Source organism: Carassius auratus, chromosome 8, assembly GCF_003368295.1.
Source record: "Carassius auratus strain Wakin chromosome 8, ASM336829v1, whole genome shotgun sequence".
NCBI classification, from domain to species: Eukaryota; Metazoa; Chordata; class Actinopteri; order Cypriniformes; family Cyprinidae; genus Carassius; species Carassius auratus.
Window position 1 is genome coordinate 9,464,966 of NC_039250.1, and position 15,502 is coordinate 9,480,467.

At 35.8% G+C, this 15,502-nt stretch overlaps 1 protein-coding gene across 5 annotated transcripts in view; it reads right to left on the bottom strand.

Moving 5' to 3' along the window:
* Positions 1-4,785: 4,785 nt before the first annotated feature.
* nfic (nuclear factor I/C) overlaps positions 4,786-15,502 on the bottom strand; it is a 100,582-nt gene continuing 89,865 nt past the window's right edge. For all 5 annotated transcript variants that reach the window (XM_026269592.1, XM_026269591.1, XM_026269593.1 and 2 more), the window contains one exon: positions 4,786-14,064. In XM_026269592.1, coding sequence (XP_026125377.1) covers positions 14,044-14,064 — 21 coding nt within the window. In that variant the 3' untranslated portion in view covers positions 4,786-14,043. The remainder of the gene's footprint in view (positions 14,065-15,502) is intronic.

The following is a 15,502-nucleotide window of genomic DNA, read 5'->3' on the forward strand; positions in this document are numbered from 1 at the left end:
TCTCTCTCTCTTAGTTCATTTCGATTTTTTGGCATATTCTCAATACATGTTTTACTATTTTACTGAAACTGTAACTTGGGTACCGTTTAAACATTGACCAGGGAAGTGAGAACACTGGAACAGAAGAGCACATGCTCAGTGATTCACATCAGGCACATAATGCTCTGATTAACTGGCTTTTGACTCGTATGACATGTCTGGGTTCTGCATGCATATATGCTAAATGGACATGGGTATGAGATCCATTACTCATTTTGATTGGCAGTTTGGACATGTTAAATGCTTCCAGTCAAATGATGTAACAGTTTTGCTTTTGAAACCATTTGCTCGTCTCGGAGATTATATGATGAAAATATCATTTGCTGAAAAAATGGCCAGGTGTTCAAATGTGTTAATGATGGAGACCATTATAGTAAAGCATTAAAGTTGAAGTAGACTTTGGCCTGGCGTTGCCTAAATGAACAGTCTGTGATGAGTCAGACTATTGAGCTGTTAGTGATGATGTAATAAACTACTTAACGCATGCTTTTTAGATTTATATGGTTCCTCCCTTCATGAATGTGATTACATAAAAGCTACTCTATGGGTTAAAGGGGAACACTTCCAGTTTAACACTATTAATGTGAATTTCTGGTATTTCATAACATTTTAATTAACATTTATCTGTGAGTAGACAGCTGATACTGTTGCCCTGGCTGCATTTGCTTCTTAAAGTTCCCCATACATTGGAAACAGTTTAGCTGAAACAGTGCTGATGAGTGACAGTAACTAAGCCTACAGTCAGCAGCAATAAGTGAAGCATGAAACCAGAGAGAGAGAGACTTCACTTCTGTCTCCTCTTTCTCATTCACCACTGCTGCCTTGAAATTTTTATTTAGTTGTTTTTATTCTGGTTCCTGAGCGACGTCATCTTTGCTCCACGCATGGTTTGGGAGCTGGTGACAGATGAATTATTCGTTCTCTTCTAGCGTTCATTACTGTGAAGTTAAACGACAAAACCTCAGATAAAAATAATGTGAAGTCAAAGGGAAAGAGATCTGCAGATCTGATTTCAAACGGTTTATTTTTCTTAAAAATAATTATAGCAAAATATGTTAAAAACACTATACTTAAAATTAAGTTTAATTCAAATGTAATGTGCAAGTATGTATAGATAATTATTGTATTATTTTCAATAGAAGTATGCAAATGCATAAAGTTCCTCACACAAGTCGAGCATAGTGCAAACAGCAGCAAGGTCATGGGTTCTATTCCCAGAGAATGCTGTATAATGTGAATGCTATATAGGTTTCATTCAATAAAGGCATTTGCCAAATGCATAAATGTAAAATGTAATAAAAAATGTACAAAAACAAAACAAAACAATATATACTTGTGCCTGTGAGAAGCCGGGGTCACGTTCATACTGCATTGGGACGCCGCTCACACTCCCAGAAGTCTCTGTATAGCAGAGTGACCTGATTGTGATCGTATTGCAGAGAGGGGAGTCCTCGGGGAGTTGCAGTCCTTTGTTAAGACATCTGGAGCCCATTACTGCTGCATGCTTTTACAAGGTCTTCACATCACGTACTGTAAATCGAGATATTAAATTCATAAGCACAGCTACAGAAAAACAGGAAAGAGAAATAACTTTGAACATGCAAGTCTAAATAGATATAATCTAAAACCACAATTCAAACTTCTGCAGCGCTCTTCGTGCAGAAAAAGGAAAAGACCACCCTCTGTACATGTATTTTAAATTATTAATTAATCAAATATTATTTGACATGATTTATTTTAATAGTATTTAAAAGCAATATACTATAATTAAAAAGGACTTTATGAGTATGTGGAGCAATCTTGGAGTAATGCTAATTTAGATGCAGTAACAACAGGAATTAATCAAAGTTGATAACCATATAAAAAGAAAACATTTTAGAAAATAATTTAACCAGAAAAGATCTAATGTTTTGTCTGTTATTATAACCCATATACATATAACCTTTTCTTCTAGTGGGCTTATAAGGAATGGTGGCAATAACTCTTTTCCTAATAAGCCCATCTGGCTAAAACTCCACTGAACCTGATATAAAACGGCATTAACTGAATTCATGGTGCTCAGAAGACATCCTTTCATGAACTTCACCCACTTACAGCATTTTCAAGGTAGGGACAAATCGGGTAAAAGTAATTAAGTTAATAAATGAATGAATTAATAAATAAATATAAGGAACTGGGCCTAAAAAGCTTCACAAGCTTCTTATGTTGATAAAAATATTAAGCAGAAAGAATCTGAGACAGATTGTAAGTGGCAGATGCTCAGACAGAGAAAACAGAATTACAGAGAGGTTTAGACTTTCTTAATGTAAGATATATGTAGTTACAGTGACTACATGATGAAATTAAACATCCAGATAAATCAATTTACATGGACCGTTCATGTTTTTTGTTTTTGTTGTTAAATGCTGGAATATGTTAAACCATTCTTTATCTCATAAGTCCACTCTGGATTATAGCTTTGACCTCTTGGGTGAAAATAAAATAACATAATATAATTTAAAAAGCATGTGTGCACCTTTAAGATTAATTTTATATTAACCTTAAAATATATTTTCTCGACTGATTTGACTCGACTTTTTTTCCTGATGACATATGATTAAAACTGAATTGCTCTGTGGTTCCTATAAACACGTTTACATCACGTTTAAATATCATGATCATTTGCAGAACAGGCCAATTGTACCCCTTATACACCATCATGTTTACATCCGTATGCCAGAGCTGGTGTCCGCATCACGCTGCCAACATCAGCTCAATGCTGCTTCAGAGACTCGTGAACCAGGCTGGGTTTCCTCTCGCCTGCGAGCAGCAGTTCAGGCAGCTCCTGAGGCCAAGCTGTTTTCTTTGGAGCGAAGAACTGTAGTTTCAGACCGAGCTGGGGAAGTCTGTAGCGGCTCACTCAATGACTAAAGGTCATATAAAATAGTCACACCGGGCACCACATGAAGGCTCGTTTGCTCGCTGCCTTGTTGAATCTCTTTAAACCTTTGCATAAGAGCGAAATTACATGTGGTTTACATCTGTATTGAAATACATGTTGAAAGAATCATGAGGATGATCAATTTGTTTTTGTGTTTTGTTTTAAAGCTTTACGTTTGTAGGCTAGTACCTGTTACATCGTTACCTGATCGTTAAAATAGTAACTTAGGTGCCATAAGTGATCTTTATGGGGGAATCACGGGTTCATTTACTCAACCGACTCACTGATTCATTCAGGAACTAAACAAGTGTCCGACTGCATCTGAAAGAGAATACTTCAAGAGTAGTAATGCACACAGAGGATTCGTCAGTGTTGTGAAGCGTGGTTAGGTCACATGACAATTGCAACATGACCTATATAATGCATCTGGTTTATCTTTATTCACACTATACTGTATCCATAATTTACAGAACACTTTTTAACGGATAAAGAAGTAGCCCAGACTACCTACTTGGAGAATATGCCATAACAGATGTATTCACATTAGTGAGTTATGGATTCATTCACTCAGTTGATTCATTTAAAAAAGCTGGTTCATTAAGTCTTGCTTTGCCCTTGTTTTAAAATATTTTCTTTGGCGAGCAAAAATAGACAAAGTAACCTTCTAAAACATAAGTAACTCAGTATTGAGCTCTTGTTTATTCAACTGTAATATAAAAGCCCATACTGCATATATCACTTTATATATATATATATATATATATAGCCTTCTCTCAGTATAGACACATACAAGGTGTATACGGTAATAAAATAAGTTTTTTTTTTTGTAATTAAAACTAGGATGTAATTCGGGCTAATGACATATTTTCATGCCTTGTATCAATTTTAGAACAAAATCATACAGTTTTGTCATTACTTTGCTGTCCAAGAGCTAATGTTTCATGGAAATAGTGAAACTGAACAGGTACCTCTGGTTAGTGTCTGTTATGGAATTTGACTCCCATTTTGCAGTGAGCTCATGAGGGGCTCCTGGCGCGGTTCACGCGAAGCTTTCAACAAGTGCTATTGCACTCATTCACCCCTTCATATGTTTAAAGAAAAAGGACCTTGTGCTGGCTTTGTGCTATTTTGAACCATTAAAATGAAATAAAACTTGACTTCCTTTCCAGAGCTGAAATGATACTTTTCCAAAAGCGGCTCCAGCAATCTTGTATCTGGGGTAATGGATTGAGGGTTGATTAGAGTCAGGTGTGTTACGCTCCTCAGCCAAGTTGAACCGAAAACAAACCTAACCACAAGTTTTCAGTTTGCTCTTTCATTCTCTTTCTTCCATTTCTCCTGTTCTATGCAGCTCATGCTCACAGAATTAAAACTGTCATTTCAAATGTTTGGAGACCCAAAATTTGTTCTGTATAGAAATGAGTCATTCTTTTCCTTCATAACCACTATCGAGTGCCGATTACAACGACAAAATCTATTATCTAAGATTTAGCATGAAAAATACAGCTATTGTAAGCAGAGTGCACTGATGTGTGTTCATTGAGTTTGTTTCTTCGGTCATATTTCACTCGGAAGTCAACCTTACAATTAAACTCAATACATTTGTATTTATATAGTCTATATGAAATTGGATGCATGTGCTAACTAAGTCTTTCTTGTCTTTGCCTACATGTGAAAAGCGATTATACATCCAACAGACAAAAAACAATATTACACCTCCAAAATACACCCATGACTGATAATCAAGGTTATTCTACAGAAACATTCAAGACTGTCAAGTAACTTTAGCGTCTAATTGGTTGGAAAAGAAAAACACAGTCACCTCATTTCTCAGTTGTAGCATAGCTTTGTTTATTTTTTTATTTTATTTTCATTTTATTCATTTTTTTTGCATAGGGAAACATACTTCCAGTACTGCATTCATGAGCGATTTTTTTTTTGCGAACAGCGATGGCTGAATACAATGTTATAATGAAATATTGTTAAAGCTGTAATTTCCCCCTCACACCAGTTCAAAAACACATGGCAAATTTAGTTGGTTGTGCATGAGAAAAACACATTTTTTCCCCATCTGTTTCAAAACCGACATACCGACTTTTGCTGATAGATTACAATTTAGCGAGGTTCTTCGAGAAACAGAGACAAATAACGAAAATCCAATGCTTTCCATAAGAACATGGATGCATGTCATCATGCCAGCTGTGTATGTGTCTGAACTAAATGTCCACATGCGCCTTCCTGGTGTGAAGTGTGTTTATCTGTGCAGCAAGCAAGCGTTTAATGAGTAACTACTATGGTAATATTTGTAAAGAATAATGTGATTAAAAAAAGAGGAAGGAAAAACCAACAAAAACCTTGAACTTTAACACTGCATTAGAATGCTCTCTGAAAAACATTTCAACCTTCGTCCTTTCAACTCAAAGCATCCAAACATAGAGAAAATGGCATGCTTAAAAACAAACGAAACAACAACGATAGAAATATTCATAGAAATGAAACCTTAATTCAGAATAAAAACAAACAGAATAAAACAATTGTTCTAATGGGAGAGAGGGCACCCTGAAATATTGATGCGGGACTGTTTTGGGGATCTAACATTCGGGAGCAGGCGGTATGTCAGGGTGTTTTTGGCAATTCATCTGTGTGAAAGACTTATCAAAATATTGCATAAATTGCAAAGCCCACGAATGGCTTTTCTCCCCTTTGAACAGAAAGATTTTCTTCACCCCATCTGAGCCATTTTAACCTTAGGGCCAGATTTCGAAAAGCCCTTAGCACATGCTAGAATTCTTAGCATCGTCAGACTGTACAAACCTCAGTGTCAATATGTCGCGGCACTCAGAGGTTGTGTTATTGAGAGGCTTTGGCAAATCTGGCCCCTTGGTTGGATAATAACTTAAAAAAGGTTTGATAAACAAAAGTTGTATCTATTCCAGACCGACACTGCAGAGATGATGTCAGAGGGATGGTGAAAACCCACGTAACAGCTCACGGTTTACAGAGAACACATAGGTGAGGAAAAGAAACCAAAGCAAAGCAGTAAAATGACAGGCACTGCATGTTAAAATTGTATTTTTAACCCAGTTTGGTATATATATATATATATATATATATATATATATATATATATATATATATATATATATATATATATATATATATATATATATATATATATATATATATATATATATATATTAACTTCAATTTGTATTGCTGGTTTGCTAAGAGTGAAAAATAATGAGCCGTTCTGTACCCCAGAACCATCCACTCTACAGTACAGTAAAAATTTCATCAAAGTTTAGATTAAAACCATCCATCACCTCCACAGCTCAATCAGCAACGTGATATCTGAAACTGTGTTTGGAGAACATTGAAATTTGAATTACGGACTTTAAATGGGTATTATGTCAGTATAACCAATGACCTCACCTATGCACAAATGCACTCTGAGGAGCAAATCGTTTCAGACCGAGGCAAAACATTTTTATAACGCTGCATTCACATCATGTCAGAATTACTGTCCAAAAGATTGGGCTCGTTAAAATGTTTTAATGATTTGAAAGAAGTCTCTTATGCTCGCCAAAATTGTATTTAGCTTAATCGAAAAAATCCAGTAAAAGTGTAATATTTGTGAAATAATATTACAATTCAAAACAACTTTAAAATATTAATTTATTAATGTAATGGCAAAGCAGAATTTTCAATCAGCTACTTTTTTGTTATAGTACATTTTCCAGGATTCTTTAATGATCATAAAGTTCAAAAGAAACAGTATTTATTTGGAACCGAAATCTTTTGTGACATTATGACTGTCACTTTTGATCAATTTTTAGTTTGTTGTGCATCACTAAAAAAATCCTGGGTTGATTCAACCCAACTTTGGGTTAAATATGGACTAACCCAGGTTATAAATAAATTACAGATAAACTATATTCTATTACAGATTCATTTTCTTTGTTTCTATATTTTACAAGAGCATGAAGATGTGATTTGATGTAGTGATTAGGTATTCCATGAACATCTATGTTAATTCTGACCAGAAGTAAACGCAGTATTCAGCCTTTTTCACTATATTGGAGTATTATAATGGTAGGTTAAGCACAGCTTAGACGGCTCTGCACACATTGAAACAGTCCTTAATATTAGAAAGAACTTTCTGCACCAAGATTTCAGTAAAGCCTGGATTAGCTGCATAGATGCTGTTCATTTCCAGATCTTTAGTGTATTACTACAAGTTTGAATTCAAACCGAGTAGCTAGACTGAGCTGTTATTATGGGTTTCAGACCAGTTTCTGCCAGTATCAAACATGTCACGTGTCAATTCATCAGCTGACGAACTACGACATACATCCTGCCAAGTGTCACAACACTGAAGAAGGAAGGAAGCAAAGAGTAGAAACTGCATTCCAGTGCCTCAGCCCTGAAGAGGTTATCCAGCCCTTTCTGAGAGGAGCGCATGTTCACATTTCTATCTACCTCGCAAAGTTCGTGGTACTGCACGGTTTACATTACACAAACCGCAAAAGGGTGAAACACTCATGCATGTCTAATTCTCTCACGTGTGCCTGAGTAGGGTCTCCTCACATCCTGTTTATGTCAGTGGGTGAACAGGGAAATTGGACTCGGGAAATGTACATTCTATTCAGCATAATTACATGTGTCAATGACTAATTAAAGTGCCTGGACCTCAGAATTAAACAATCGTTTCAGTGATGCACATTCCGCCAGTTCTTGTAAATACAGGCATGAGTAGGCTGATCTTACAAAAGCAGGGGAAGATCACGCACCGTAAACCCACATCCAACAGCTCCAGACTGAATCCAGGAAGGCACTCAGAAGAGTGAGGTCTAAAGTTAAACTGTACACATACCCTCCATTAAACTATCATCGGGCTGAGGTAAGCCATGCCACTGATTGTCCAGAGGTGGTTTAAGAAACCACACTGCAACAACAAAAAAATTATTCTTTAATATTTTCTTTTATATTTTTCACAAGTAAAAGACATAAACATCCCTAATTCATTTGAAATATTTATACTGTACACAACTTTATACTGTTCAAAAGCTTGGGGTTGGGAAGATTGTTGTTTTTAAATGTTTTTTAAAGAACTAATATTGTGAAATACTATTATAATTTAAAAATAATTGTTTTCTATTTGAATGTATTTTAAAATGTAGTATATTCCCGTGATGGCATGATTCAAAAATCGTTCTAATATGCAGATTTGCAGATCAAGAAATATTTCTTCTTATTATTATTATTATCAATGTTTGTGATACCATTTGAAACTGTGATACCTTCTCATTCTCATTACAGAAAGTTCAAAAGAAAAGCAAAAAAAAAAAAGCATTATAAATGTCTTTACTGGCACTTTCGATTGACGCAATGTGCCCTTGCTGAATAAAAGTATTATTTAAATCCCAAACTTTCAAATATATATATTATGTTTCAAGGATGTTTAGATTTTTACTGGAAAAAGACAAAGTACTGATTTAGAAAATGATTGTTGCAGTGTGACTGTTTATGTGTTGCTCCTCTGCGGTTTGCAGTTTACAGGAACCTGGCACGATTTCAACATCTAAAAAGGGTAAATTAAGCACATAAATGACAACAGGGAAATAAAAGGGTACCATTCAAGCAGCTTCATCTCTCTATCTTTCGTTCGTTCTCATCGTTAGGCTCTATTCATCGTGATCATCAAGGCTGAGAAATATCCACAGAGAAGCAAACCTTAAAAATAAGTATTATTATTTGACAAAGTTTCAATAGCAGATTATCTAGTGCAATCTTCCAAGTAGAAGTACAGGAAACAACTTTGAAGCTAGAATGAGAAAAGAGAAACAATAAGTGCAGGTTTCAAACAGGTCTTGGAGATTTAAAAAAAAAAAAAAAAAAAAAACCTAAACAAAAAAAGGCAATGGAATCTGCATAAACCTCTAAAGCTTAGTGAAGCTATTGGTTCTATTTAAAATGACAACAAGTGATGCTGAATTTACTGGAGCCCATATTTTGCGATCAAAATAACACGTGATAACTGTATGAAAGGTATGTGCTAATGGTGCTGACATTTTCTTCTCAACAGCAGATCCTTTAGAAGGAGCTTTCAATTTTTTTTGTGGTTTGACCACAAGCTTATTACTACTAAATCCAAACATACAAAAAAAAAAAAATATAATAATTATCATACAAAAAGACATTTTATATACATGTGTCTTTTTCCTCATTCTACTGGATATATGGTAAGCATTTATACACAAGATAACTGTGTTCAAAATGTAACATTTCAACAACACGCATAAAAATGATAATAATCCCCGCTCTGTAAAAAATATTAGTGAAGGGTTTCGAAATCAAACAGTAAGCTAATGTGTGTTTTTTTTTTACATGCATCAGTTTAAATGCATTATTCACGTCGTAGCAAGTTCAATCATCACCTGTGGCCACTTTAAAAAGCACACTTTGGGGCAACAGACATTTTTCAGCCGCATGTAGCCAATTTGATCATATACAAAAAGCAAACGTAGAAGAAGACGGCATGCCCCACGGAGCCGCTGCGCTGGCGAAACTATGATCAGACCCCTATTCTATTGAGCCCACCGTCCCACCCTGGCCAGAGAGGGTTGACAGCTTTAGAAAGATGAAAATTGAGCAGTGCAAATCTTCACAGGACAGGCGGCGGGTCATGCGAGTCTGTACTGGGGAGATTTGTCAGAGTTTGCCATTCCTGCTTCAAAACAATCCAACTGGGCACCACACTCCGAGGCAGACCCCCGTCCCGTCGCCTGTCCTGTTAAACACAAGGAAAATTGCTTGCTGAATGATGCTAGCACTTCTGCAAAGGGTTTGTATCATGGTACAGACGGAATGCTGTTCTGCTATAGCACTCCGATTCGGCCAGGCTGGACAACGGTGGGCTCACAAATCATCCACGACCCAGATCTTACCACGGGCTTCATGTAAACAAAATCTCTTGTTCTTTCTCAATCGACTTAAACTTTTAAATAGCTACCAGCAAATCATATTAGCTACCAGCAGTGCAATATCCATTGCAGAAACAATACTGCACACTGCATCACAAACTACAACATGGCCTCTCCTGACCCAGCTCCAGAAATACACAAAATCTTCTCCTCTGCATAAGCTCCCTTGACACTACATGCTACAAATTATAAATTATCTCTTACTATCTGATTTGATAAAAAGAAGAGGAAGAAGAAGCATTCATTTTCTAAGAAGACACAAAGTCAGCAGTTCAATGGTTTCTTGCTGTTCTTGTGTCTGTACATTGAATTGGACAAATACATTTCAGCTACTCTCTATGAACGGATTCTACAGTTAATATATACGGACATATACAAGGGACTCGATTAGTAAAAAATATTACTTATTAAAGTAATGAACTAATTAAAGCGATCATTTATGGTCAGACATCACTACATATTCTATTGCAGCCAGTGTTATGAGCCCTCACAAAGGGGTTAAAGGGACAGTTCACATTTTGTTAGTATTTATTCATCCTCATGTTGTTTCAAACTTGTATGACTTTCCTTCTTTTTCTGTAGAGTTGATATTTTTGGTGTTTTTTTCTCAAAACACTACTGGGCTCTACTTACTTTCATTATACAGACAACAAAATATATCTTCTTTTGTCATAAATACACGTTTGGAAAAGCATGAGGGAGAATAAATAATGACTACATGTCTAAATTACGGATTAAATTTCAGTTAATTACAAAGAAACAGCAAATAAAACTTTGAATGTTTAATTTTTAACATAGAAAGAAATGTCTTGTACAACATACTCCAATAATCTGTTTTATTTACAACTAAAAATATATATTTTTTTAAATTTTAAGGTGAACCATCCCTTTAAACAAATGCCTAGGTTTTCTGAAATAATGAAATGTAAATTTGACCCTTTGATAAAAAGCGAAATATAAAGACGATATAAAGTCTTGCTGATTGCAAAATCATTTGCTAAGTGCTCAGTTGTGGGATTTAAACTTGGCCAAAACTAGTTGTGTTTATAGAGGATGACCATCTAATTTTCATTATGTCCATCTCTGGCCGCTCCTCTTCACATCCATAATGGGTACAAACTCATTTAAATACATGATAACATACAAACTAAACAATTTAAGAGAAGCCTAACGTCACAACGGAATCAAAACATCAGCTCAGAGCTGATATGAAGAGAGCTGGTACTGCATCTTTCACAGACGGTTACCTTCTCATTTCATGAACGGAGGAGGGAAATAAAATGCAGGGGAGATTTCATGCCAACTACAGTGCTTTTAAAAGAGAAAGAGGGTCAAAAAAAGCCTCTCTCACCCATCCAAATCTACAGCTATCAGGTAACCTGTTAGTCTTATTCTGATAATGACAGGCAATCAAACATGCAGCATTATTTTCCTTTCTGACACTGGTTACATAAAAAAAAAAAAGAAGAAAATATTTATCGACTCCTTTAAAATTACGCATTATTGTTCTTAACTAAAGGCAAGGCACATAATATGTTGTATAAAATATCGTGCAAAGTAGAAGAGGGATTGTTGGATAAAAGTCAAACCAATGTAGTAAAAAGGTAAAATTCATCTGTGTCACTGGCTCTTTGCTCAAAGTGGGTTATTAAGGAGTAGTCGGGAGCATTTTGCTTCAGAGCTAATACTAAGATAATCTGCCATGCGCCCATGTCAGCGATACGGTGGTCGTTTGAGCTTAATTCTTATGATTTTTCTTTTGAAAGCACCATGCACAGTTATATAGAATTCATATATAGAGATTTTCATATCAGCACCATTAAAACAAGTCATGTTGTATGTATTCTGGGCCTAACTATGGTCAACTTAATAGAATGTGTATGCGAAGCCATTATAAAAGGTTAGTGAAAGCAACCAGAGAGTGTGGATATTACATCGTATTGGTTTTGTGAGGGTACCTAGTGAAGCTCTGATATGTGTTGATTTTGTCATGTTCTGATTATAAGGGTGTGTATGTGTGTTTTTTGTTCAGCTGTCTGCGTTTCCTGTGGCTAAGCGTTAGCCCATGCAGCTGACGAGGGGCTTGCGAGGCCATTTAAAATATCTCTCTGGGCATAAAAACAACCCCTCGAACTCCTACAACAACAACAATCCACAGTAGATGAAGCAAAATGTCCAAGTCTTTAAAAATAAAAAGAAAGAATTCAAATGAAAATCTTGCAATGTCTGAGGCACTTTTCATGGCTTCGTGATTTGGGTTCGGTAGCATTGTAGATTAAGCCCTGATGTTATTTCATTAGTACAAATCAACCCATCTCAGAGTGCAGAATAACCTTTTTCTGAGGCAACCAAGCACATGCTGGTCATAGGCGTCCACCTCCCAATGAACTCTGGGATGGGCAGCATAGCCGCTGACTTCCTTTTTTGTATTGGACATTACAGCCCATCTCACGTCAGACATCCAAATCTTTGTCATTCCTGCGGATTAAAGTGTGTAATCTGCTTCAAAATTAAAACAGTCATAGTTTCTTGTAGTAGAAACATGGGAAAAAAGAAAGCCTGATTTGTTTCTGTTAAACTATGGGAATTGTATGAAAGTAATCACATAAACATGGATACGTTTACATAGAAAATGTTGGATTGTTCTGATCAGCTATTAGGAAACCAACCCTCATCTACCGTGAGATCAGAACATGACAAAAATAATCGACTAATCGCAGCATTCCATATGATTAGGCCGAACAGGAGTTTGCAAAAGAGGAAAAGTAAAAATTGAAAGTAGTGCAATGCCTGTAATTTCCAATGAATTGAAACAAATTACACATAGAGAAAAAAAAATTCTATCCTCTACACCCAATACTGTCTAAGTAATGACAGAACTATATTTCAACTCCCTTTGTCGCTATGTGGAACAATCCACGAATCTACATGAATCAAAACCCCCTAATCTGTGAACTCACAGAGATGAATAAGGGACTACTAATGTTTATGACATGCACAAACACACGGATGCACACACGCACACACTTACAGCGGGGTTCAGGGAATGAGGGGCTTTCATATTGCGAAGTGAGGAAGGTGCGAATTCACCCCTGCTATTCCCTGGCTCATCCTATGAAGGCTGTTTCACAGCTCACACACACCTCGTGTAGCCTTTAACAGTACAAGCCATTGCCTCAAGACAGGTGTGTTTACGTGTAAGTGTGTGTGCATGTGTGTATAGATGCTGACTGTGATTTATAATGTCACTGAGGTACCACTAATATTCCTCCGATGTACAAAAAACATGACGGGGTTCCACCAAAAAGTGGACTCCGTTACAAGCGATGGAGAATGCAATTTAGAAAACGTCACCCTCTGAACGAAACCAAGGACGCAGATACATGATTGTCAATAAAACTGGATGAAAAATAGCCTTTGCGTTTCTTTTCTGTCGTGTGAACGGAAGCATCAACCTTTTCGTTTCCTTTTCCACGCTGTGTTGCCTTTGCGCACTTAAAAAAAAGAATAAAAACAGACCGTGCTCACCTCCGAACCTGTGGCGAATTGCTAGCGGAAAAACCCTTTCATTGGGGTTTCTCTTCCTTGTTCATTAAGAAAATAAAGGATACTTATTTTGCATATAGGAGGAAGCAGCACCTGTAGCAGAAAGAGGGGGTTGAGGAGAGGCATTCCAGGAGGCAGGGAGTCAGGGTGGGCCTTTTTCGACATGTCCGTAAATGTACGCCATAGTTTGGGCTGCCCTCCCAGAAAAAAAAACATCCTCCTCTTTTGTCTCCTTTTCTTCCGTTGCACCTATGGCCGTTCTCTCAAGCTCGTCTCCCTTTCCATTGTCTTTTCAGAAAAAAAGTGTATTGAAGCATCTTATACTGTACGTCGTTATGCATATATAAATATGTGTGCACATATATCTATACACACATATTGTGTATATATATATATGTGTGTGTGTATATATACAAATACTGCATATATATATATCTGATTTTCCCTCTTGCATCTCGTTCACAACTTTTCTTTTTTTTGTAAATTCCACAAAAAAGATTTTTCGAATCCATGTCTGTGCCTCCTCGGGTTCGTCTTTGTATGTGTGTGTGATGATCAGTTCCCCAGATACCAGGACTGCAAGATAGAGAAAGAGAGAGAATTAAAATCACTAAGACATCTGTACAAACACAAGTAACACAATAGGAGGAGCGCTATGGGATATCCAGCTAAATCAGATAAAAACTCATCTGAAGCCGACCGCAGTCTAGTCGAGATGGATCTGTTTCCTCTAAATTGAATGCGCAGGGCGATTTATATGGGTTAAATTAAACTATGGGCACTTTTGGCTTTGTAGAGTTTTAGAAAAATAAACTTTCTCAAAACGCTTTTCGCACTGGTTTTATTTGTCTACTAACAATGTCCAACCCAGGACAAACATTCATTCATCATTCTGTCATTTTTCTGAAACCGCATCAACATTTCCATCACATTTCAAATTGTGTACAGTTGAATAGCATGTTGTGGTTGATACTGCATTTCTGAAATAAAAAGGCCAGCTACCTTAACTTGCTATGACTTATTTCATAGCCAACAGTCATTTCACTTTTCATGGAACCTCTGCATGTTTTGATGACAACTTTATAATTTGATTAGAAATGATACCCAATAAAAATATTCTGTTCACGAGTGATATTTATACAACCATTTAAAAGTTTTACTTTTTAAAATGAATATTTTATTAATCAAGGATGCATTACATTGATCAAAAGTGACAAAGACTTTGACATTGCTAAAAAATATGTCTCTTTAGTGTCAATTTTTCGAATAAATAAGCTTTCCATTGATGTATGGTTTATTAGGATAGGACAATATTTGGATGAGATACAACTTTTTAAAACCTGGAATCCGAGGGTGCAAAAAATCTAAATACTGAGAAAATCGCCTTTGAAATTGTCCCAATGAATTCTTAGCAATGCATAATACTAATCAAAAATTAAGTTTTGATATATTTACAGTAGGAAATTTACAAAATACCTTTATGGCACATGATCTTTACTTAATATCCTAATGATTTTTGGCATAAAAGAAAAAACTATAATTTTGTCCAAGATTTTTGCACAAAAATTTAAAGAAATGCAACTGTTTTCAACTGATAGTAAGAAATGTTTCTATCAGTGTATTAGAATGATTTCTGAAGGATCAGTAATGTATGTTTATTTTTTTTGCCTCATATTACATCTTAGGCATGCAATTATACTAACTTTTCATTAAACCTTAGCGGGAAAATTGTTAGTGTACTAAACATTTTTTTTTTTATAAACGACACCTGTGGGAATGACTAGAAATAATACAATTTCACACTAAACATTTATAATATTGACCCATTTGAAACATATTAAGGATGGATAATATATATATAAGATATATATAAGATCTAAAATTTGTTCTAGTTTTGATAAAAATCACACCCTGTAACGTTAAAATGTCTGTAGCCGAAGAAACACCCATATACCCAGATGGTGTGTGAGATTAGTTTTAAAAAAAGGTGGTGACAGTAGTTGGTATGTGTCCT